Raw genomic sequence first — 26,813 nt, forward strand, 5'->3', positions numbered from 1 at the left:
GGCCGGCAATGTTACCTCAAGTACACTGCAGCTGACGTACCGAGGGTTTCTAATTTTACTCGGGCATCACTGACATTTCGCTTTAATTCTTCATGTTGAAAGGTTAAAGCCCGCGTCTTCCGCCGCTGCTAAGTCGAGGCGTATCAAGGCGAGGCGGATGAGACGAGGCCCCAGGTGTACGAATGGGAGTCACCTCTATTTCTTCCACAGTGTCCTCCGTTGCCAGCCGTGTCATGCCGTCCCCAGCTCTTGAATTACACAGACGAGCCAGGGAGGTTAATAAGACCGAGTATAAATTGTCCTTTTTTCATTTGGAACACGGCAGTGGTTGATATTAGCCACGCTTAACATGCCGCTTTTATGGCCCATATCTCTCCAGAAACAGATGACATCTGCAATTAGAAGCTATGATTTCCAGCTGAAGCAGGAGCGCAGACAACCACAGCTGCAGTAAATATCCCTCACTGGAAGTCAACGGAGCTGGAATGGATTCATTGTTATTTGAAGTCGTGCTCTTCAAAAGCCAATCTTGTCGGAAAATGTGCTTATTAACGCACGTGCACTCCGCAGCGTGTCCAGGTTGCATCTAATTCATCCCTAGCCGTTTTCAGTTTCTCTGCGTTGAATAAAGTGGTGTAAAAGATGGATGATGGATGCAGAGTTGCTCTGGAAACCATCATCACTCAACCGTTTCTGTCCTCACATACCCCATGTTGTGAGTTGTTCTGGTTCTAGAGGGAAAGTGGTGGGAAGATAAAACTATATAATTTTGAGAGTCGCGGGGGACAAATTTCACTGTACTGCGTAGCAGATATTTCTCTTTTACGCAGTGTCACTGTAACTGACTGTGGATCAGTGGGAGTGCATTAAAGAGCAGGTATCCAGTCTCCAGTATGTAGCAAATTCACACTTTCAGTGGCATCTATTTTTCCTTTTTTCTCCAGTTAAATTTTTATTTGGCTTTTATAAAAACAGGGAAAAAAAACTGAGTTCAAAATAAATAAATAAACCTGCATATTTTTTTCAGTGAAATAAAACCCATCATTCGATTGTAATTAGATTTTATTTTAGTTACTGGAATACTTTGCAGCACTCTGTTTAAATCTGGACCAGGCCTTTCTCTGTGGAGTTCGCATGTTCTCTCTCTTTGTGTGAACGAGTTTTCCTCCTGATACTCCAGTTTTCTAATGCAGAAAATGCGTGTGTGTGACTTGCAGTAATAATATTTTTAAGAATATGCAACCACAACTTAAGATGGTCATTCTAGTTCCAAGTATCGTCTTTTTTCATTACACAGCGTGCACTGCATTGTTTCTGTTCACAAAACTGCTTTTGCTCACCATCTTCAAAGTATAATAAGGTATATTTAATTTTTAAACTGTCATTAATGCAGGAAAGAAAAAAAAAGAACTGAAAATTAAATTTTACCTCTCGCCAGATGTAAATTTACACTGGCATCACAAGAATCCACTGCACTGAAAGGTCCATTTTTATCCTTTTTCCAGGAACAGGAAGTTTGTTTTCTTGTCAGTAGTCGTCTTTCGAACCTGCCGACACCTGATGACAACACACAAATATGCTGCACATGCTGCAGGCGGAAATAAACGTCACATTGATGGAAGCTCAATGACGAAAAGTATATAACTTTCGTATTGAGCGTTGCGTCTGAGAGTCATGACTTTTATAGGCTCATCTGTCACTGGTTGAAATTGACTGTGGTCTGTTGGGTATTACTGTCATTTACTCATTCATGGCTGATTTTTATCATTTATTGACCACTTAAAGTGACGGCTGTCAGAGCGTGTTCTCTGAAATGAGGCAGATCTGCTCTGCCGGAGTGTAATACACCTTTTTTATTCTTACCGACAACTTCGCAAATAGAGGGTGTCCTGCTGATGGTGGAAGGCAGCTGGTGACAGAAACACAAGTGTTTCGGTGCGGTTTATATTAGTGGTGCATGTTCAGCCGCACGTCCACTATCAGCACAGCCTAGTGGCACGGAGTGTGTCAGCCAAGCTCGGCTTCTGATTGATATTTCATGCAGCCGGTCGGAGGAAATTGCATTTTGCAATCCACAAATACATGTTATTACAGTGCAAATCATTCTTTATGAGTATTTTACTGGACCGCATCGTGGTTCACACCCTCGCTTCACAGCCTGGCTTTTCACATTTGAAGACAGTTATATATTGTTGCTGCTTTATTGTGGTCAATGCCCCTTCAACAACGGTGAATTTACTTTGTGTTCCATCTGGTTCTTTCTGAGCTGTCCAGTCAATCTCTTTAATCCTTACAGGCGTATCTTTGTATCAGGGCACCTGAAGAAGACAGGCACAGAAACGACACACAAAAGCCTCCATCGGTCTCCACTGCTGTGAGATTACACTTCCAGTCGCAGCAGGGCCGCGCAGGTCTGCGCTTCACCACCGCTGCTTTAATTTCAGGGTCTATAAAGTCTCTGGGGACAGTAAAACAACAACCCTCTGCCAGAGGTTAAAGCTCTGGGGTCACAAGAGTGGGTCAGCATGTGTTTGAATTTACCCTCCAGTCACTCAGAAACAGTGTTAGAATACAATGAATCAATGACTACACCAGAAAACAACATCAACTGGACGTTGACACGGATGTGACTTATTGTTTTCAAATAAATTTTTTTGTGTGTTATGTTTACAGAATGTTAAAATGAAGAGTAAGAGACATTCTGCATGGTGGATGAAGCAGCCCTCGTGGAGACATGGCCACGCATTCATTTGTCACTCGCTAATCTGATCTTTGATACTCAGAAGATGAAAAAGCGTTCATGTAATCCATAAAATCTGTTGAGGAAGCCTCATCATGATGACACTGGGATTACTCAGTAGAGTTCTTGCTAACATTTCACTTTTTCTCAGCAGTTGTAGGTCAAAAGTAGAAGTATTTCTCATATTCTACTGTATTAAGAATTAATGAGTTTTTCTTGGATGAATGCACATGGACGTACTGCTCTCCAGACACTATATCTGAGAAGACCTGCACTGGGTTAGAGGAGGGAAAACAGTTCAACATCCTAGTTACTTTTTAGAGTATTTCATTTCATGTTGATGTTGAGATGTGAGGCGCAGATGTTGCATTCGTCCAGTTTGTCTCTTTGCCTCCACCCAGTGGTCAAAGGAATGACACACAGCCAGATAAACCTGGACCGTTTTATTTAAAGTGGAAAAACACACGTTGTCAATCGTTTGTGAGAAACCACTGACATTCCTTAAAAAACATAGACATAGAAAAACTATCATGAGTAAATGTGTTTTTCCATTTCTCCTCATAAAACCAAACTTTAACATTTTTCCAAATGTATCAAATTTAAGGCATTTATTACAGCATGAGAACAAACCAGGGGGATGATTTACTCCTCAGCCCGCTCGCTCACACCTGTCATGTTGGCTTAGAAAGGAGCGGATCTGCCGTGATAGCAGGAGGACAGGCTGTCACGGGGATCAGGCTGCTGACTGACTCACTGAAAACTATATTTCTGTTATATTACTGAGGAGGAGGAGACGGGAACACTGACAAGTGGCAATATGGCAGCTGCAGGAGGCAGAGGAGCTTTGTTTCAACAGATATTTGCAATGTTTAAAAAAACGGGGAGATATAGGGGAATTTTGCAGGATCATAAACACAAATGTGTGTAGTTGGACTTCAGTTGAAGCGGTGGTCAAACATCCGATACACGGCTGGGTCAGCGTGGATCATTACTCTCAGCAGGACGCAACATGTGAAGTCAACAAACCGGCAGAGGCAGTCTGGTGCTTTGGACATTGTGCATTCAGATATTCAGGGAAACGGTTTTAATGCAGACATCGCAAATGGACTCCACTTAAGAAGCATCTCCTCCGCCATCGCAAGGCACTTTAAACTGATCATCGAAGGGAACATGAGTGAGGCACAGTTTCGGTGATCATCAGCCCCTGTTCTAAAGCTGTACTCGGTAAACTTCACACGGGATCTGGCCCTCGGAGCTCTTTGTGGGGTAGAACAAAGAGAACCTGCAGGTAATTTAAATGCTGTGACTGATCGAGCTTGTGAAACTAAGACTTTTAACAACACTTTTACTTTCCTTGACTCCATAAAAACTTAATTGGCCAATATCAGTTCAAGTCTGAGTCAAATCTCTGAGGCCTTTCCATGAGTTCACTCTGCAATAAATATTGACAGCTGAGGGGGTCCACAGGGCCTTTTGATCACGTCTGGAGTCTCGCTCTGTTTTTATCTCCTCCCGGCTACACGCCATCAGCAGTCTCTCTTTTGAAGACTTGGAATTTGTACTTAATGCCACATTCTTCTTGAATTTCACTCGGAACACCAGGAAATCTGAAAGAAATCAAACAAATTATGCCGCATAAAAAACAAGTGGCGTCAAAGGGGGATGAGGTGAAGCATGATTAACAATGATACATAGATAAATGCCTTGATTAACTCATTTATTCCAAATATTTAAGAAGCGAGGACCTCCACGAGCAGACACTCATTATTAATTTGCTCTTCAAAGTCTGTAACTGCAGCAGCGAAGCAGTTCAAAGGTTCAGAGGAGTCAGCAGATCCCTTTGTGCCGAAGTGATGATTCAGGCTGACAGATAGTGCTAAGGCCGTCTTTTTAAAACACCAAAAACAAAGAAAAAAACCCCCCTCAAATTGCTGTCTCGTGGACGGTGGGATGTTTGGATGTGCATCAAGAAAAGATTTTTTAAAAAGCCTCTCAAGTGTTTGAAAATGCTCAGTCTGGATCAGAACACTGACAGTGGAAACGAAAGCTTACTTGTCCTGTAATTTAAACAGTTCTTGATCAAACTCGGGAAAGAAAACATCACAGTCGAAATCGGCCATGACGTCTGTCAGGTAGAGCAAGTCACACCAGGGGTGCTGCAGTGCATCCTGGGTAAAAACAATAAAGAAGGAAGAAAAAGTCTCAACACACTGAGAACGATCACAATCTAACAATCACATCAAAGAAGAGAAATAGAGGCATGTTGTTGTCAGTTATATTTCTCGGGAATACACATTCTATTGATGAAAGTTTCAGCTCATAAAATATCAAATTTTCTGTAGTAATTTTTTTTTTTTTTTTTTTGCAAAAATATAGATATTTTCATCAACAAAGAAAAACTTGAAAGTTTTACTGTAAAGGTTATTACGGCAATAATTTACCTGTCCGGTCAACTGAAGTTGAAACTGGGCTGTATAAATATCCAGTGAATTAAAATGTGTTTAACACCGCTGGTATAAAGGCCTGCACAATAATTTGAAGTCTCCTTTTCCTGAAAGTCTTAACTCTACAACTGTTGCTACTTGCTTCCAGGTGTCTCATAAAACGCCTTTCACTGTCCCGCCATTACATGTATGAATTACTGCAGTAATGACACTGTCTTTAGGACAAAGTCCTCACTGCGGCTGAGAAAGGTAAACATTACCTCAGGAGACGTGTGACGGTGAAAAAAATGCAGCTCTACTTGCTTTGCTTAAAGCAAATTACACCATGTCATTATAGGAAAAACATAAGTGTTCCATGATCTTTTACACTGAACCGCCGCACAAAGTACCAGGAACCAACTGAGTACAGTAGAAGAACTGGAATCTGGTCATCTGTAGCCGTGTTTTTCCTGCAGGACTTGCTGCTTCTACATGTTTCCACCATGTTGGAACTCAGAGCTCGTTTCCTTTTACCCTGTAAACCTGCGTTCCTCCGACAACCCAGATGGTCTCTATTAAATCAGCCAGCGGAGGCTCTGCCGCCATGCGCACGGCGCTGTCAAAGTCCTCACGCACAAAGTGGGCGTGATCGGGGGCCGTGCTGCGGGAAAAACAGAGGTTAGAGCGAGGAGGTGGAGGCCGTTCTTCTGTGAGGGATGTGCCGTGTCGACAGGCTCACCTCATCGTCTTGCTCAGCACCACGTGCAGAATATTCGGCAGCAGGAACAAAGACGTGGAGTTTGAGTACCAGCATAATTTACCCCAGACCATCAGGTTCATTTTCCCTGTTAAAGACATCCATGATGTTTGATAGTTATTACAGCTGAACAGTTTTACAACACTCAAGATAAATTAAAAAAAGAATGATACCTGGTCTCGATACGCTTGTGACTTTTTTCAGGAAGTACTGGAATTCAGACCTGCGAATGACATATCATATATGCACAACATCAACAATCAGTTTACTCATCATAAGACGGACTGCATGCAGTTTTTAAAATAATGGAATCTCTTCTTTAGCTGCACTAGATAATGTCTTCAACTAACCAGTGTGTTTATCAGGAGCGTTAAGAGAACAGTTTCTGTGTGGAGTTTGCTTGTTTCTGAGGACATGTGATTTTTCATTCACTTGGTTGAATGGAATGTTTTGACGAGGAACATCTGACCAATTGAAGAAATGAAGAGACAGGAACAAAAAGAGTTTGAAAATGACAAACTAATAAATACTCTGGTAACTGATAATACAGTAGAACTTTTCTAAGGCCCTGTTTTTGTGACATTTCTAGTGAAAATGCTGCACAGAAAATCTTCAGTATTACATGGAAACAGCTGAAACCCTGAAATGCATATTGTTTATTGAGGATATTTATAGGTATTTTCTTCTTATTTTTAAGCACAGATGAACCACTGTCACAGTGACAGGCAGACGAGAGGAGATGCTCAAATCCACTTTGCATCGTTTCATCCTCAGCTCTGAGTCAGAGGTGTTGGAGGTTTTAAAGGTCATGGCTCTCTTGTCCTATATATAGCATTGGGGTGATAAGGCAACCTTCTGTGGGTGATTTCACACGACCGCATTGGAGAAGTAATTCCAGTGTTCAGACACTGCTGTTAGGCATACAGAGATTCAAATAAAAAAGGTTAACTGTTTTACAATATTGGATATGGGGGTTGAGTTGTGGTGGTTACTGAAATGACCCTGCAGTTTGCATGTTCTCCCTGTTTGGGCTCAGAAGAACCTGTTTCTTCCCATTAAGCCTTAATCTCTTAAATGTTTTACAGGGGATACTTATAAATAAAAATGACGAAATATTGTTTGAAACTGATATTTTACTGAAATACACATTTTTAAAAACTAAATAAAATAAAATAAATATGTAGTGTAAAATGTGTTGTTTGGAGGGCCGGTTTTGGTCCACGGGCCATACGTTTGATTTTCTACAGCATTTAAAGATTTCCTAAACATTTTAATGATTCATACATACAGTTCTGTCATGTCTGTGGCTGTGGAGTTACCAGTATGGGCTCATGACTCAATATTCGGAAAAAAATAAAGCAAAACAAGAACTGGAACGCTCCAACTCGTTCTTCCGAGTTGCGCTCCGGTCATGAAGCGTAGAAGAAGTTAACATATAAAAGAGATTAGACTTTAGCAAATAAACTGTTGCCAACACATGGAGAATTCCAGTGAAGGAACGCTTGTAACAGAAGCAGCGGGGAGGATCTTACGGTAGATTCCAGGGCAGCTTCCCATTTTTGCCGATGCCTCCGCCTCTGGACACCGCGGCGATGAGCCGGACGGACTTCCTCCGCAGGCTGCGCTCCATCTGCGACAACAGCCAGGAACCAGGGGCTTTCTGGAGGATTTCACCGCCCGTCCAGGACGCTGATCCTCACCGGACAACGGGGGAAATAATAATAATAAAGCTGAACGCTGTTTCCGACATGAGACCATCAATACTGGGAAGTCTCGCGGCAGCGTGACGCGTCAGAGGGACGTCCTGCCGGTGACGCAACGGATCAAGACAGAAAGACTGGAGCAGATCCATCCTCACAAAACTGAAATAACAGGGTCGAGAGTCGAAATTAACTAAATTTTTTTTTTTTTTTTACATTTATCAGTGTACACATTTTACTTATTTTAATTTAAACAGATTTTGCTGCCTCTTCAGTTCCATCTAAATATCCATAAATCCACCTCATCTATCAAATTGCCGAATTTCACCATTGAGATGTCCTCCAGTGAGTGCCCTGAATAAATAAGTTAAACATGACATTTATGAGGAAACTTGTAAAACCTGTCAGGTCTGATGGAGGACCTGTGACTCCAGTCCAAAAAGTTCTTTCAGGATGTCCTGGAAAAAGAGTTATATCATGTTTTGGCAGGAGTGTGTACAGTCCGCGTATAAAAAATTGCCATACCTGCTTGTGAAAGAAGCACTTTGCTCTTCATGTATTTGTTCTTCGGTCTGAAGTGTTTTATTTTTTGAAACTACAGCTATAAACAGCTGTAAAATGAAAAGATTAAAACCAGATGAAAGGTCAAATCAACAATTCACCAGTAATAAAGATAACACTGCTGTCTGGACGTTCACAGCTTAACAGCCATAAAGTCAACCAAAAAAGAGACTGATAGCATTTACACCTATTTAAACAGTTTATAGCAGCGTTTACAGCTGCTGTCTGCAGGCTGTGTGACGTGTCCTCACTGAAAAGGAGTTATCTAGAGTTACATAAATTTGAGCACTCAGATGTAAATTTTTATGAACAATTTTGCGTTTTAACTACACCCATTAAAAGATGTGCTTCACACTCGAGTATATCAGCATAAAGTATTTTACATTAGGGTTGATGATGATTTGTCATTATTTATGTCATTTTAGAACCCCTGACCCATAAAAATACACGTGGAATGAAAGTCATTGATATTTATGTAACTTAAGAGCACTTCAGCCCATGAAAATCACAAAGACGTAAAAATGTCTATCAAGCTAATCAGTCTGAGTCGATGATGAAATAAACATATACACTGCAAAGCCATTAAACAAAACATTGTTTTGTATTTTATTGCAATTTTGATACATTTAAAATTTGTTCATTATTTATACAAAAATAATGAGATTCAACATCACATGGGAGACAAAAAAAAGACACATTTACAATAGAAGATGCTTTTTTTTTGTAAATTATAAATTATTTACAAAAAGGAGCTGTGAAACCCCACAGACGAATATACAAAAGTTGGAAATTAAAAACACTTATTTACAGAAAGTGTCAGATGTTGTTTGAAAAGCTTACTTCATCGTTGCTCGTGATTCTCCTTCCTGCTGTAAAGCTGAACAACTAGAAAACAATTTGAGGCTTTTTTTTTTCTATTAATAGAAAGAGAACAAAAAGCCAATATATGAGAGTTTGGTCCAGAAGTTGTAATTTCTCCATCAACCTCTCGATCACCCTACATCGCTCAAAAAGGAAATCCTTTAACACGTTGATGTTTTACAGAGATGTGAGGGAGCGGATCTACTCAGACCCCGTTCACATGAAAACCGTTTCGAAACGGGAAACTTCTGTTGCTTTCTGGGTGTCTGTTTACATGAGTACGAGGGTCGGAGCCGCTGAAAATGCTCCGACTACTGTCTCCGTGGAAACGAAGGAAAACGATACTTTAGAAAAACGCTCAGGCTCCATCCCGGCGAAACCGCTGCTACTGCACAAGCGCACTGTGGCCAACGTAAATGGTTCTTCTGCACATGCTCAGTAGAGCGACATTAACAACGTCTGCCTCCAGTGTGTCATGACTCAAAGTCTGCATTCTCCTGGGACTCGGTAGTTTTAGAGTTGACAGTCACCAAATGGCAAAAACAAATATCACAAAAAGAAATAACAGCGCCCATCACTGACCTAACATGAAAACTGGATTGTTTTCAGCACTTCATCCATTGCCGTGTAAACATGCAACTTCTGAAACGTAAATGCAAAAACGATTCATTTTTACTTGAAAAAGGGGCCTCAGATTATTGTCTGGCGTTCAGATCACACACTGATAACAGACTAGGGGGGCTTCCGGTCTCATTTATAACAAACATGCTGCAACCTCACTAGTTTAGGAAACTCAATTACATAAAGAATCACATAATCTAGTGGAAGACAACTATTAGCCTCACGAAACTCGGATGAAAACACGTTAGCATATATTGGGTTTTTTTTTTTTTACTTTAAAACAAACTTTTCTGGGCATTTTTAATTAAATTTTAGTTTTTACTTTTTTAAATTTAATTCCTGAGTTGTGTCAAATCTCAACTGACCAAATACAATTTACCAGCCAGCTCCTGACTTTCCACATCATGCACAACAGGACGTCCTTCGAAAAAAAAAAAAAAAAAGAAGAACATGAAATAACAAAGGGATTAAAGACTCCCTTTCTGTCTCCCTCATGCTTGTGATTGAAGTTTTCATCGCTGATTAGCCGAGGCCACGGCCAGAGAGCGTGATGACGGGACCATGTGAGAGACCCTATTTGCCCTGCTTCCAGGATTTACGGCTGGTTTCAGGTAGCGTCTCTTCACGCCGGCGCTTCTGCACAGAGTGTCCTCTTTCTGTGTTCAAGAAAAAACAAAGCACGAATTAAAAAGGTTAGTCCAGACCGATATGCTTTCAAAAAACAGTGTCTTTGTACCAGAAATGTGTTTGTAAATTGTTTATTCTGGCAATTGCAACTTCAGATTTGTTCAGCTTTGGAATAAAGACTACCATTTAGGTCTCACATCTGATCAGCCGAGAGGATGTTTAATATCAGTCATGCTGTCGACTCTTCAAGTCATGAGTGTGATGATTCCATGAAAATATTTTAAGATAATATCAGCAATGTACAAAATAAAAAATGTGTCTACATATTTGAAAATGAAAAAACTGTGCCTGTTCTTGATGTTCCTTCTTGCATGGAGGAGTCCTCTGACGATACTCCAGGACCGTGGCTGGCTCCCGCACTGCCTCCTGCCGCACTGCTGCCAGTTGCAGTGTTGTTTGGATTGGTGGGCACCATTGCCAGCAGGCCTGTAAAGTAATCAAGGGGTTGGAAATCAATCAAGACGATCAAAAGTTTTTATGGAGGAAAAGATAATAATACAAAGCAGGAATGTCAAACACACCATAGCTCAGGGCCACATGCAGCCCGATTTCATGTTCAGCACTGGTACAGTAGTGCCATGACAACCTCTAAATTTAAACCTTTAGTTTTCCTTTGTTGTAGCACAGATGGTGAAAATGTTGATATTTCGGTAAAACCAAACAATAACTACAGAAAATGACTACAGTCCCAGTATAAAGTCAATTTTAAATTTTAATTTTTTTTTAAATTTTGCAAATACAGTGAAATGTATTTAAAAAGAAAAACATCCTATAGCTGTCTCTCTGACTTTAGTCTGATGCTAGTTTGCTATTTTCATGCCATCGTCACCAAGATCTGTGCTCGGACCTCAGCGTTGTGTTGTGTCTGCTGCTTCTAAGAAAGCTGTTAATTTATACTATTTGTTTTTCTTTGAAATCTTTTCAATTCATTTGGTGGTTTTTGGTGGGCCAGGCCTGATATAAATCTTATCAAGGTTTCAGGACACCTGTACTGTTCTGTATTAGACTAAATAGAAAATGAACACAGTTCAATAGCGCTGTGCATTTCTAAAACTCTCCAGTCTTCTCAGTCAGTCGATGCTTTGATCGTCCTCAGACTGAAATCATCACAAGCTGCTGATTGATATGTGTGCTGCAATTACCAGAGTCACCAGTTATTAACATTTCCTGCAATCAAAGAAAGATGTGGCAGAAATTATAGACTGGGGCTTTAACGGTGCACAACAGCTGCGAAAACTGAGTCAAACGTTGTTCCCCCTGTTCCTGTTTTGTTAATTTGGTTTAACAGAAAGCAGAAGAGCAACACTTATGGTCTCATCTGCTTCCTTTCCACTCAGTGTGAAGTGCAATGCATCTGTGTGGCAAAGCAAGAGTTTTATGAGGGAATTAATGAAAATAAATGTTTCAACACCATCTTGAAGAAATAAATCTATTGCTATACTCCTACCGAGTCCTCTGTAGCAGGAGAGCTGCTGGTAAATCTGCTTCATCCTCTCTATGTTGATGCGGCTGGCCTCTGCATGGTTCACCATGGGCTTGGGGTAGTGAACTCCCACGATGCACTTGGCGGTCTTCTGCACTTCGTCTGGGGCGGTCCACGGATCATAAATGTATTTCGCTGGAAAACCCCTCAAAATGGGCAAATATCGCCTGAGCAGCAAAGAAAGAAGAGGGGAGAAGAATTGCACGGGGTATAATATGGAAATATAGATTCACGTGGAATGAAATCTTAACAGCTGGGATGCTGCTGATCGTCACATCACAACCTCTTTTCAGTTGGTTTAACTAAAATTCTTATCCCCATTCATGAATCACTCCTTTTCTTCTTCTCATATTTCTTTAGTTCTTTGCAGATCAACCACATTAGCGCACACACACACACACTTCTGTCACCTCAAGGCCAATCCTTTCACACGGCAGTCATGTGGCGGAGAGGAAAACAAAGACTGACCTTATGTAGTCGCCGTTTGGGTCTGTGCGTCGTCCAAATCCCACGGGGCAGTAACAATGGAAAAACTGCTGAAAAAACGAGCTGCACGAAAGCCACATCCAACTTCCAGCGTTTACGCTCCAGTCTGCGTCCAGCAGCAGCTCCTCAAAGACCTGCGCCACACACACACAGGAAACTGATGAGACCCAAAAAACTGGGAACAATGCGAACCAGGACCACAGTAAAGTTCATTATTCCTAAACAATTACCAGTGAAATCAATCACATCCTGTGATGATACGTTGAGCCATTGTCTATATTCTTACTTTCATGCCTTCCTCCCAGCTGATCCACAGGTCTCCCCTGGTGAGGAAGCAAGCCACGGCGTGTCTCGCCAGATGATGGATCCAGCCCTCCTGCCTCAGCTGGGTCATGACGGCGTCGATCCAGGGAAAACCTGTCCGGCCCTCCGCCCACTTGGCCAGGGCCTCGGGGTTTCGATCCCAGGGGATTTGAACACACACCGGGTTTCCGTCCATCTTATCGAAACAGGGGTTGTTGGTGGCCGTCGTGTAGAAGAACTCCCTCCACAGCAGCTGGCCGTACAAGGATAACGGAGGCGTGCTGTTCTTCTTGACCTGACAGGACGAAGAACACAGAGGCTGCAAGAATGAGAAACCTGCAGCACAATAAAATGGGTTTCCGGGAGAAATTCATAAGGAATTACTTCACCTTTCTGTACAAGTCTGTGAGTTTGAAGTAGAAGAGACGACAGGAGAGGCATCCGAAGCGCAGGTAGGGGCTGAGGCCGGTGGGACTGGCCAGTAAGGAGTTGGCGTTCATGCGTGGACGCTCAAAGTTTGCCACCCATGCCTGTAAAAAGATGCTCCGTCAGGATTACAAAAAAAAAAAAAAAAAAAATTCTCTGCTGTGACAACTGCTCGCGTTGAACGTTGTTTGGTTTTACAAAAATATGGACATTTTTCATTACATGTACTCCGCGTCAAAATAGAGCCCAACTTTAAAGATTAAATTTTAAAGGTTATTATGGCATTGTTTCAGTGGTTCGGGTCACTCAAGATGAAATTGGGCCGTTTGTGGCCTCTGAACTCCTGCTTTACACAGAATAAATGACATTAAAGAAAGAAGAAAGAGGTTGGAACATTTCATTTAGTCTCAGGCCCAAAAAAAATAAAGAGAAATACTTTTCTGAAGGTGAAATAGCTGAGATAATCAGTTCAAATATAAAATAAACTGTGCCTGAAGTTTTTGTTGTTCTGCTGAAAATGTAAACATCTCTTTTACCTTCCTCTCCAGGTGCCGCTCCAGCCTCATGAGGGCTTCTGTTTCCCCTCCTGGCCACACTGCCGTACTTAAGCCTTCAGTCTCAAAACCTGTTAAAGGAACACAATCAAAACTCAAAATGCTCCTTTGTAAATGTTGCCAATGAGTTCAGCTGAACAGCACTTCTAAAAATATTCATTTGTGACACAGAAACTATGCATACTTCAAACAAGGAACACACTAACCAAGCTCTTCTAAAGACGGCACCCCAAACTTGTCGTCGTGGTCGTCGCTGATCGGTGTGAGGCATCTTTTAATGACTTCAAACGTGATTGTCTCCACAGGCAGCTCCACCGGGTCCATCCGGTTGATTAGAGCCTGGAAGCGCTTGTACGTGAGTGGAGGCTGACCGCCGTTGAGCTCGATAATCCTTCAGGAGAGAAATACATTTGGGGTCATAAACTTTAGTGATTATCATATAATTCTCTACAGCAGAAAACATTTGGCCACACGAAGCTGGAACATAAAAATATAGTCAGCGAGTTCATGATCACAATAACTTGTCAAATTCTAGGAATCCTTTCACGTTAAGACATTTCTCTATCAGTGCAGTGTGTCCTGATCACCTGAACTGACTGACATAATGCAAGCTCTAGTGCTCCCCTGGTGGTCTGATACATGTATTGCAGTTAATGTCATAATCTCTCACAGGTGGAAAATTTCATCTCATGGGTGACTGGACTCCCTGACGGACCGGTTCTTGCCCGCAGGCCGTATGTTTGACACCCCTGCTCTCCACTTTATACACTCATGCCACTCACTTGTCCAGGTTGTAGAGGGTGTGTGAAATCCGCACCATCACCTCCACTCCAGCTTCACTGGCTAACTTCTGGATGGCAGCGTCGCGTTCCTTCCCGAATGGCTCAGAGTCATATTCGTAAGATAACCGCTTAATCTTCCATTCCTGAGATGCAAAGAAAGATACAAACAAAGACAAATCCTCAATAGCGCACTTATTCTAGCACAAAGGAATTCAAATAGTGTTTCAGTCACGTTAGAGCTCAATTCAACGAGCAGCAAGGTGATGGAAACCTCAGCGCCATCCATCTTACCTTAAAAAGGCGAGGGAAGACGTCTGTAGGCTGGCCTCTGATGACAAACAGGCGGGAGTTGATTTTGCGCAGGCTGGCATCCAGGTCTTCCAAACACTGCAGCAAAAACCTAAGAAGACAGGAGGTTGAAATAAATGAGCACATATTAGATCTCGACTCCCTCCAGCACAGACATGAATCACAGGATCGATACTGAAAAATGGACTTTCTTCAGGATTGATGCCACCATCATGAAGTCGCCCGGAATTTGTAATCATCTGGAGGTTGACAGAGTGCTTATAATGACTGAATACGTTTTTAACCATGGCATGAATAATAAAACATAACTTCAACTTCAAACAACCGTAATTCACCCGAGGCATGTGACTGTAAGTGAAACATATTCGTTATGTCAAAAAGAAATCAGAAAAACAATGCACAAATCAGAGCGCACAAGAGTCTTTTCTTCAGCCAAGACAGATCATGTGATGGAAGAGTTAAGTGCATTAATGTGAGAAGGCAGCCATCTACTGGTGAACGCACCAACGCCGTTTCAAAACGGGACAGACGCACCTGCAGAGAACTGTGTTTAACCCCAACGAGGAAGCTTTATCTGCAGGAGCACTTCTCAGCATTTATTACAGCGAGAAGTAGAAAAACAAACAAGTGGTGTGAGAAATAGGTCTCACACAGAACGAGGGCAGCAGTTATGAAAACACGCAGAAATAGATTAATCCATATTTATTAATAGTATAGTCTGGACCAGGGGTGTCAAACTCATTTTTATCAATCTTGACTTTTACTATCTATTATCTATGGTTTTAATTCTATTGAAAAGAAGCAATGAATTTGATTAAAATGTTATCTTTTGCAATTCCAGGACAGCCTTGCACAAGGAGAAATGTTCATTTTCTTTACAAAGGCATTAAAAAAAAAGTCAGGACAGGAAAAAGGATGCCAGGAAGGATGAACAAAATTAAATCGTCTCAACTTTTCATCAGAGTTGAATGACATTGGTTTAAATAATATAATGTAGTGTCACTATGACACTTGCAATTCAAGCCAAGCATTTACACTTCATTTTGAGTAGAAGAGTCACTCCAGCTGAGCTTTTAGAAATGAAGCCTCGTGATTCCATTTGTCCCAAAGAGCAGTTATGACTTCAAAACACAAACAAATCTCAAACACTGTATGGCAGTGATGAGCCAGTGGCTGTTGTTGGAGGAGTTCAGACAGGCTGTACAGCGGTGCGGTGGTTGGCACACTGACTGGGAATATCCCCGGTTTGAGTCCAGGTTGGAGGACTGTCGCTGGAATAAATTTTCTCCAGGTACTTCCACTTTCCTCCCACAGTCCAAAATGTATTTGAGTATAACTGGTGTCTGTGTAGGTGTGATCATGAGTGTGGAGTCAGGGTTATTTTCTTATATCTTATCTGTTCAGGGGTGTGGAAAGACTTCACCAGTAGCCAGCTGGGATTACAGTCACCCTGCGACTCTTAAGTTCAGCACAGAAAGTGGTTGAATAAATGAAAGCTATGAAGCCCCAAATTTATTTATAACCAATATATTGATATAAGAGGTGTAGTAGATCAGAGGTGTCAAACATAAGGCCTGTGGGCCAAAATCAGTCCACCAAGACACTCCAATCCGACCGACCGAAACCACCAAGCAAATTGTAAAGATTTGACAAAACAAGGACAGACTTTTAAACAGATTTCCATTTCTTAAGAGTCGTGGACACAACACACAGAGACTCCAGTGGGGATATTAGTGATGCTGCCATGAAAGCTAACAACCCCGTTGCTATCAAACATGCCTCAAAGCCATGTTGTCAGGGTGAGTTCAGAAAAACATGTTTTTTGAGCATTTCACTGTGTTTTGCCCCAGATTGTATCGTTAGAATTGCTGTTTTGTTGAGATTGTAGTCATTTTCAAGAGTAATTGTTTTGTTTTGTGAAAATGTAGAAATTTTCATTATGGATACACTGCAGCACAACTAAGAAAAACAAAGCTTAAATTACAAGGTTATTACTGTGCTATTTTACCAGCCTGGCCCACTCAGAGTGAAAATGGCCTGTATGTGGCCCCTGAATATGTTAAAATATGCTAGGTTTTCTTCAAAAATGAATGTGAGTATATTTCTTTGTCGCCAAATAATACAAAAAACAGTAGGGCAATCTCAAACCACTTGAACTCAGTTATCCAGTTACAGAGTATCTATGCATTTAGTGTGCACTGAAGCTGTGTTTGCACCTTGCAAATAAGTATTAAAAAAACAGACAAAATGCCCAGAGCGATGTGGAGAAAGCGAATAATGCTATTGCATGTGATTATCTCCAAACAAAATGTACAGATGAGTAAATGAGTTGTTGTGGCTGACTGAAGAGCATGTGGTGGGATGAGGGGGGTCTGCTGGATGTGTGTATTTAATGTAGGTCAGAGCTGTAAGTGGGCATGATGTAACGACCACAGCAGCACACTGACACACTTTCGAAGCCATCCAACTGGGAAAATAAACTTGTATCGTCATGGTGGCTTGACAGAAGGCTTATTGCCTGGAGGACTGGATATGTTTGTTCACAGGAAAAATCTCACAATAGAAGTTGTAAAGTGTGTGGCGTCTTGCCGTGGATAGCTATATTTCAGACTAGTTAGATGGTGCATAAAAGTCTGACTTTAGAAAATGATGTTAAGATGGGAAAAGCTGCATCAACAATGTAATAATACACGGATGCTGATAAGCACATTTATAATCAATTGTATTCTAGTACATCTCAATTCATGAGGATATACGAGATATGCACTTGTGAAAACCTTAGCCAGTATTTCTAAATTAATCCAAAATTAGCTGAAAATGGAAGTCTTTAATTTTCAAAGAAGAGCAACTGATGTCCACTTGTCACATGATGCAATTTCCCACAAGGCAAAGTTGAAACGAAACTCAATATAAGATTTGTTTATTGATGTGATCAAAGTGTTAACTATTTTTGTTTGCTTCCCACTTCTATGTCAGGATTTGCTTCAAGTGTTGAACCGGTTACTCCAGTTCAGATTTTGGATGGAAAGTGACAAGGCGTTACAACTAAAAACGAAAAAGTCCATGCTGTGCTGTAGGATGTTATGCAGCCCAAGCTGAGAAGCAGTTGAGTAGAATGACTTTGCTCAGCTTGTTTCCCCCTCACTAGAATATTCCTAAATCTAATCCTGTAGTTACTAGTCTCTACTCTTCAGTGCATTTTTAAGTGCAGTCCAAACTCTGTAGTGCAACTAATATTGATAAAGAAGAAAATGCAATCACGCATTGCGAATACATGATTGCATTTTCTTATGTAAGTGTCTCTTGCAGGAGACCTAAATAGTGCAAGGCCTTTGCTGACAAGTAAACACAAGCCGAGTTATACTGACTATAACTGAATAAAGAGCATACATTTTAAAGAACACAAAGCAACACGATTTTATAAATGAAAACGTGGCGCACCTGGACTGAAATGATAAATTCTGAAATGGGGTTTAATTGTAATCACATTTGTTTAGCCATGCATGACTTTATCACGCACTGAGGCCGCGAGAGCTTGACCCAGTCCTCACCTCCACCTGTTGATGCCCACATTGGAGGATCCAGCGAACCAGGGGTCCAGGATATAAATGCATCGCAGTGATTCCGCTCCCCGGATGGAGTCTCTGAGAGCCGGGTTGTCGTGCAGCCGCAGTCCCTTCCTGAACCAGTGGATGGTGTTGACCACCATGTCTCCTCTGTATGTTATGAAGGGGGGTGGGGGCGAAAACGTGTAGGTCCCAAATACAAACAGGGACGAAGGTTCTGTGACAGGAAAAGTTTCGGAGATATCCTCAGGGACGACGAAGTTTTCAAAGCTCGTCTGTAGTTTCTCGAATCTTCGTCCGGCCTTTAACCTTGCTCCATGAATTTATCCACAGAGTTGGCTCTCCTGATCACAGGCGACTGCATGTGTGGATGGCCCACGACCACGGCAGACGCAAGAAAAAGAAAAATCCCAATTCCGAGCTCGAACTCAAAAAAATAACACAATTTTTCCGATTATTTCCCAGAGTGTAATACTCCTCCCGAGCAGCGACGAGATATGTTTAATGCGTTATTACGCTCGAAGCGCGTGAACAGAAAAGTGTAATCCAACGAATACTTACACCGTTGTGTCCACAACTAAGGTCGTTCCGCACAAAAATAAGTCAAACTTCTCTAAATTAGAAGGCCTATGGTTGTATATAAAATTAAAAAAGGTGTAGACTCGGCCATGCACGACGTCCCGTCTGCCACAACATACCCGCCCTCCGACCTACGCAGGCAGGAACCGAGCGCTCCGATTGGTCAGATTCTCAGGTTGTATAACCGCTTCACTGTCACGTTCCCGTAATGTGCTTTCCTACCTTTGCTTACAGTCGTCTACGGTTGTATTGAACGACCCAAAACTCGATTTTCTATCATATTTTTTGCAGCCATTTGCGATAAATCAAACTTTTAGGGGCTAAACTCCATCAACAAGCTCATAAATGTCACTCTTTGCGGCAACTAATAGGAAGGTCGGGTTTGGAGTTATGTGTTGCACCCAGAGATACCCGGATGAGCACATGTCACGCGGCAAGGCCCGTCTTCCAATCGGGTGTGTTCGATTTATCACCGAGAGCGCGCCGCTTCACACTGCAACTGTGCGTTCGGTCAAGACGAAGCCGACCCCGCCCACTCCCACGGGCGATAATCTCAATCCAATGTGAGCCGCGCCAAATTACGTAAAGCGTAAACTGTGATATAAAGGCTGCTGCGGCTCATATGTAACAGTGTCTGCAGAGCCGTGCATATATTACAAGCGCCCCTTCTCCTATACACTCTGCCATATGTTTTTGTTTTGGATGGGGAGTTGAAGACCAACATATTGCAAAGATTCTGTGAAAAGAAATGTAAACACACACATAATGTATATCTAGGATTCCAAGCATAAAATGTTGAAAATTTCTCGTTAACACATCTTTAGTAATTTTTTTTGTTTATTAAGTTGTCCTACACATGTTAAAACATACATAATACATACAAAAAAGAAAAACTCTGTCTCTCTGTCTCTCTCTCTCTCTCTCTCTCTCTTTCTTTCTCTCTCTCTCTCTCTCTCTCTCTCTCTCTTTTTACACACTCCTCTGTACACACGTGTGTGCCGCACATACGCACATGCACACACACATGCACACAACCATGTCTATCTTATTAAAACACATACAAAATAAATCTATACCCAATATACACACATATCTATATATGTATATATAATGTGTCATATCTGAAAAGGGGTACAGAGAACTAAAGTTATTAGTAAAGAAAAGCTATTTTGGAAAAATGTATTCTAGATCTGAAATTAATACAAGCAAAACATCAAAAAGAAATTTAGGGCTCAACCATTTGCTGTATAGTGTTTAGCACTTTGATAGCTTGGAAGTCTTGGATTTGTTTGCGAGCCTTTGAATGCAGTTTGCATGTTCTCCCTGTGCTTGTGTGGGATTCCTCAGTTACTTTGGTCGAAAAACATACATTTTAGGCAGATTAGGTACCCTAAATTAAGCATGTCTGTGTATGCATGCAACCACGCGGGTGAGTGTGTAAGATAAGAAAATCCTTTCTGTGCCGCAATGGTAAAATTTGCTTTGCTGCTGCTGCAGCAGCAGCAGTGCACAGCAAGAGTAACAACAGGACATGAACAGCAGTAACAAACATGAAAAACAATCATATAAAAGCAAGATATTATGACAATATTTTACATTCTTGCTTGATAATGTTGGTATAGTGATTTTAAATATAGTATTATTGCACAGAATAAATCAATAATATATGTTAATAATAATTTCACGTGTGTGTGCGTGTGTTTGTGTGTGAGAGACTGTTTGTCTATATTATTTGCCCTGTGAAGGATCGGTGAGCAGTCCATTGTGTGACCTGCCTTCGCCCCTCAGGAGCTGGGATCGACTTTCTCAGCCCCTGACCCTGAATCGGATAAAATGGTGGTATGGAAGGTGGATGGAAACTGATCAGGTCTACCACCACTGCTGTGAGTAAGAGGACTGCTGGTGGATATTTGCATGAGAATGTGTTTGTGGACAGCGGGGCCTGCTGTGTTCCTGGTCTGGAGCCAACAACAGAGTCATATGTGTCGCACCAGGGCCCAAAGATCAGGAGCGGGTTTGAACTTTGACTTTTCCCTGTGACTACAGGGACTTGGCCAGATTCTCTGAATTGCTTGATAGTATTATTGCTGCAGATGGCTGGATCTAGAAATCACAGATTAGCTTTTTTTTAATTACTCATATTTTAGTTAAGCTTGTAGCAAGCTGGTGTACCTATTCTGAATTATTTTGGGAATATCTTGATTGACATGATGGAAATGAACCTGATTTGTTGTCAAATACTCCTTTAAGTTTTTATCAATACCAGTTACTCACCTGCAGCCATTTATTTCTGTCCCAGTATTCTCAAGAATATGTCACTGCCATTTTTCTCAAAATGAATAGAATTTTTTGTCCTGAAACAGTTAAATTCTTCACTTTGATCATCCATCTATATTCTTCTGTGAATACATAATATTTCACAAATGATTGATTTTATCACAGAGTTTGTTTTGCTATTTTACAACCTAATACTGGGTCCGTGGATCGACTCATTTCTCCACATATCAGGCAATCTCACATTTTAAATAATAAGGCAGGTTAACAAAGGTGGAGCTGACAACTAAATCGACTGGGGTTTCTTTGGCTGATACAAAAGAATTGCAATTCAAGCTTGTAGTTGAAATTAGATGCAATAGCTATTTTCTCTTCTGTATCCTTTTATAACTGCGCTCTCATACAAAATGAAAGTCAGTCTGTTTTCATTGACCAGCTTACCTTTTGAAGACAGTCAACTTTGGTATTTCTAATACTTCGAACTTTATATTTAAGGTGACTGATGAAACAGGCGAAAAGTGAAGTCAGTGCCATGATAATTAATTTGAAATTCATTGCATTACAAAAAAAGTAAATCAATTTCTTCTTTAAAATGATTTTCTCAGTCAAAGAGTGATAATTTTTTTTTTAATCTATCATGTGTAGCTGCTTTTACAGCACCAAAATGTCTGGGCAAGTGGGAACATATCGTGCAAAGAAGAACAATAGTGTATCACCCTGAAGCAGGTTGTCAAAATGCATCATTGCAAACACAGAATGTGCTGCTATCTCCTATGGAAGAGACCATCTGCCTGCGTAAGCTTTCAACTTGTTCAGAACATTTCACCAGGTAATTTCTGTTTCTGATGGGGGTCATTCTTACTAACTGAAAAAAAAAAAAAAGAAAAACCATCAGCAGGAAACAAAGCTTGATGTGAGACATCAAAAAACTGTATTCTATCTTCACTATCTGCATGGGATGAGTTCTAGCAGCTTTTTTTTTTTTTTCCTCTTTGACTCAGGATGTCTTTTTTGCCTGAGCTGCTTAGTATTCCCCGGCCACTTATCCCCCACTTCCAGAGTAAATTATAGTGGATGTGCCTGTAAACATCACAGAACACCACTCAGAGCATCCGCTGCCTCAGACCACCACACAGTCAAAATAGTTTGTTCTGACTAGAGAAGATCAACAGAATGTGACATGCATATCTGACTGCAGGACTTCAGCTCGTGGTCTTTTTGGCCAGCGGTCCCTCATGTAACTACAGTGTCACTATACTATGAGTGTCTGAAAGCCACAATTATTTGTGTATTTGAAGAATTACAAGTATGAAAGCAATTTTTAATTTCACAATAAAATGTTACTGAAATGGCCATTTTTGGTGATTTATTCTGCTTTAAAATTGATAGAAAGACCAAAGTCTATCAAAATCAATATCAAATTCTGTAAAGTGTAACAGTGGGGAAATGTAACTCTCACATGTAGTTTTGAAAATAGTCACTAGATGGCAGTATTAACAAGGAATGATTTTCAGATGTCTACCTCCATGTGGAGCATAGAACAATTTGGCGACTGATTTCTTTTCAGTCTGATTATATTTATTTGTTTTAAAGAAGTCTGTTTAGTGAGAACATGCAAACTCCACATAGAAAGGCCCAGATGGTATTTGAATCATGATTTTTGTTGCTGTGAGACAAGAGTGCGAACCACTGTCTTACCATAAGGTCTCTAAATCTAATGACCCTAAATCTGACCTACTGAAAAATCAAGAAATACTGAAGTCAGCAGGCAAAGAATGTAAAACAAATAAAACCTGGCACAAGGTTCGCTCGTAACGTGAGGCATATTTAAAAAGGAAGGAGGCTTTTGCCACGAATCGTTCCTTTTTTTTAAAATACATCCTTCCAAGCTGTGTTCCCTGTGGCATCCTGCCCTTCTAAATGAAATGTGATTAAAGTAGTCCCTGAGCTGCAAAGGCTCATTTATACCTAACACAGGCATGGGAGTGTGACATTAAATTGTCTGACTATCAGTGACCTTCAAGGTTAGCTGCAAAACCATATTTAGCCGTAAATGCACCAGCATCATGTCAGATCTTTCTTTCTTAGGTGTTATTGCCAGGTTTTCCTTCTTACTGAGATGACTGGAATAATCAACACACGTCAGACTTTTTCACTGTCATGTTTGAGACTGGAAAAAGGGCTAGTATTATGAAGAAGGGTACCGCCACTTAAGATAAGAGAGAATATTATATATGGAACCTTTTAGAAAGGCAAAGAGCTGCCTGATACTTGGAGATAGAGGCAGTCTCACCCAGTCATGACACTATATACGGCGTTATGAGACTAAACTGCCCAAGAATCCCCACCTTTCTTAACTCTCTCCTTGAAAGTATGCTTCACATTTCTATCAAAACAGCATATTCAGCAAGGATTATACAATGTTTTGCTGACTTCTCTCCTCCTCGCAGTTTTCTTGTTTAGTCTGAGATGTGTTGTTTGACTGCTTTTCGGGTTTTTATGCATGAATCCTTCATGCGTACGGCTGCCAAGGAACAGACAAAAAAGGGTTCAATGGGAGGAAGATGTTTTTATTGCACATAGCAGATACTGTCTTACTTTCTTTGTTCTGGACTTGCTTGACCTTTACAGTCTGAACATCCAGCCAGTCACTGAGTCTAGTGCCACAGTCACAATACATTGTAATTACAGTCTGCAGTTGCAATTACATGTTTTCACACAACGAATTAAGTACATGCTCCAGTGTTCACATATGTAGCACTATATCCACTAAAGAGTTAAACTCACAGCACAGCTACTTGACTCTTGTTATAAATAATACAAATGTCACTTCTAATATTAATGAATGCTGTGTTTTATCTGCTTGTCTCAGTCCAACATGACAGTAAGACAGCACACACAATACCGCTATCTTGAGGCTGCAGCAGCAAAACTGACTTAAGCCATCATTAAATTGATCCTCTTCCTTCATGTGACATATTAAAATGTCTCCCTTAAAAAGGATATTCCTTAGTGAACCGCTCATTATGTTAGTTGATTGATTAAGTTGTCACATATTTTGCATGACAATAAAAGGAAGCATCAGAATCTTCCAATGTGCTTAGATTGTGTGGAGCACACAATAAGCGATGCAGTGTGGTCCATCCATCCATCCATCCATCCATCCACCCATCCATCCATCCGACACCCCAAACTAATTCCCTGAGCTGGTTAGGAGAAACTCCTCCCACTTGGATGTACTTCTTAATTAATGTTCAACCATGGAGTTTAAAAAGTAATTTCATCATTAGTCAGCTTATCTGGACACTGATCTGTTATATGGTGATCTGTCAAAAAAGGCAAGTGGAAATCCAACACAACTGTTTCTTTTATTAAGAAGAACATCAATATATTCTATTACACTGATTTATCTCACTTACATAAATCCAACCGAAATGTTAAATGCTGCTACTAAAGTGTATTTATTAAGCCAGAGTTTACCATACCTTGCTGTTGTTAATTCACCTCAGTAAATGTGGCCACTGGATCTGTATTCACTTGAACTGTTCTCATCGTGGAGGGAGTTAAGATACACCTAAACCAGATTTTTTTCAACAATTTCCACATTGAATGTATTCAAACTAAGGCATCAAATCTGTGAAAATTCATATTTTTCACATATGTATACAATTAAATCAACGACTGATTGTCAACAGACCTGGTCAGCTCGAGACCTGAAGCCGACAAATAAAAATAGGATCATTATATCATCAACAAAATGACAATATGTCATAAATTCTTGCCTGGTGAAAATGGAAATTGATTGTTTGATTCTTTAAAAGATATAACAACAAAGCATAGGTAATGAAAAACAAAACAAGGCAATTGAATATCAAATGTATGATTAAAAGTGGCTTAACATCAATTGGAGCTTGTTTGTCTGTTTCCAAACAGCCTCTTTGATTAAAAACATTGTGGCCTCTGATTGCTGAGAGTTTTATCGAGAACCAGCAGGTTTAATTACACACACCACGAAGCCAATGCAGGTCAAATTTGATAAACCTTCAATAGACTGCATATAAGACAGATGCTCTGCATCAGGGGTGTCAAACATAAGGTTTGCGGGCCAAAACTGGCCCACAGGAGACTCAAATCAGGCCAACCAAACCACCAAGCAAGTGGTAAAAATTTCAAAGAAAACTGATTTTTTTTCTAAACAAATTTCTTTATTGTGACCTGAGCTGAGATGTCAGTGATGCTATCATGAAAGGCAGCAACCTCGCTGGTCAACGTTCAGGCAATCGGGCTGAGTTTGAAAACACTTCTCTTATAGTTGTAGTCGTGCTTTTACAATGTTTCACTGTATTTTTGCACCACAAGATATCATTTAAATTGACTTCATATTGAGATTGTTTATTTTTTCTATTAATTTCGCAAAAATGTACAGTTTCATCACATATTCTCAATGAGCTGAATGGCAAGATGGCAAAATTCTGTCAAAGTTCTGAGATTAGGTGTGCAATACTTTTGGATCACATTTTGTAAATTATTTGGACACGCCTCACACTAGGGGTGTTATTGGATTTGTTCATGTGCAAGACTTTTGTGATGTTAATGTATTACTGATTTGCTGAAAATAAGTCAAATAAATTAAAAGTGAATGAGTGGATTTACATATGTGCAGGCATCATTTCTAAACTCGTGTAAATTAAATAAATGTCTTTACAAGGCTGCTTTGAATGAAGTCACATCTGGGCACCACAAGGCCTTAATGTCATCGTTATCTCAACTGCTGAGATCTGGACAATAATGTCATTCTTGAGGAATTTTCAATGCACAGAGGTCTTGATGTGCACTGTTATTGTGTGCCACTAAGTAATTTCAGTGACAAAAACTAAGTTGAAATATGATTGCACAACACCAGGGTTCACTGTTGCTCTGGAATGCAGTTGAACAGCAGCTGTGTGTACTGCACCTCAGTTAGAGCTTGTAATGCATTAACTAATTATAATCTATAACTACCGGGCCTACTTCTTATATCCAGTCAGTCTGCATGTTCACAGTCATTTGCTCTGGCGTGGTTTAACTAAGATAGACGGATTGCCAATTTTACACAGGCTAAATGTACATTAAATATCTTGTTCCTGTCCAGTGAAAAGACACCATGCAGTTTGTTCAGGTGCTCCAAGTATCATGCGCATTGTGCTCATAGAAGTAAACAAAACTGAATAAATATAAGATGGATTAGCCCTAATGACTGATCCCTGCCAGTGACCTTGAAAGTAATTTAGATCTTTTCATTGAGTTCTCCTCTAGACCAAGAGAGAAGGATACATTATGCATGCGATCTATTATTAATGATCTTGAGTCATGTTACGATCAGACATAGGCCCTCAGAAAATATCTCAAAAGCCAAATCCTCTGGCGAGCTTGTCCTCGAAACATCACAAAACTAAGGCTCCTAAATTATGGGATTTGTTTTTCCTCTGCAATTTCAGATTGCTGCATTTCACTTCCTGTATTAAGCATTTTCACGTGATTTCTGCAGATTTTCCAGACTTTGGTAAATGCAGCAATCCACAGGTACTCAAAGGAAACAATCCGCTCAATGTTTTTTTTTTTCTTTTTTTGTTTGTCTTCATTTTAGTAATATTTCACCAGGAGGGCTGTGAGTGTCTTTTTTCTGACTCTAAATGGATCCAATTAAAACTCTTTCCTGTCT

At 40.6% G+C, this 26,813-nt stretch overlaps 2 protein-coding genes across 2 annotated transcripts; both read right to left on the reverse strand.

Moving 5' to 3' along the window:
• Positions 1-4,210: 4,210 nt before the first annotated feature.
• LOC115391947 (dihydrofolate reductase) lies at positions 4,211-7,681 on the reverse strand. The gene is made up of 6 exons (XM_030096386.1): positions 7,453-7,681; positions 6,094-6,143; positions 5,903-6,008; positions 5,698-5,824; positions 4,793-4,908; positions 4,211-4,347 (listed from the first exon to the last, which is right to left on the reverse strand). The coding sequence occupies exons 1-6, from the start codon at positions 7,548-7,550 to the stop codon at positions 4,257-4,259; spliced, it is 588 nt and encodes a 195-aa protein (XP_029952246.1). The 5' UTR covers positions 7,551-7,681; the 3' UTR covers positions 4,211-4,256.
• A 1,078-nt stretch (positions 7,682-8,759) lies between these two features.
• Positions 8,760-18,986, reverse strand: cry1b (cryptochrome circadian regulator 1b). The gene is made up of 11 exons (XM_030096373.1): positions 18,245-18,986; positions 14,676-14,784; positions 14,385-14,527; positions 13,809-13,993; positions 13,585-13,673; positions 13,012-13,152; positions 12,606-12,917; positions 12,302-12,453; positions 11,798-12,000; positions 10,639-10,776; positions 8,760-10,319 (listed from the first exon to the last, which is right to left on the reverse strand). Exons 1-11 carry the CDS (start codon positions 18,400-18,402, stop codon positions 10,237-10,239), a joined length of 1,713 nt encoding a protein of 570 aa, XP_029952233.1. The 5' UTR covers positions 18,403-18,986; the 3' UTR covers positions 8,760-10,236.
• Positions 18,987-26,813: the final 7,827 nt, after the last annotated feature.

This window comes from Salarias fasciatus, chromosome 7 (genome assembly GCF_902148845.1).
Source record: "Salarias fasciatus chromosome 7, fSalaFa1.1, whole genome shotgun sequence".
In the NCBI taxonomy this organism is placed as follows: domain Eukaryota; kingdom Metazoa; phylum Chordata; class Actinopteri; order Blenniiformes; family Blenniidae; genus Salarias; species Salarias fasciatus.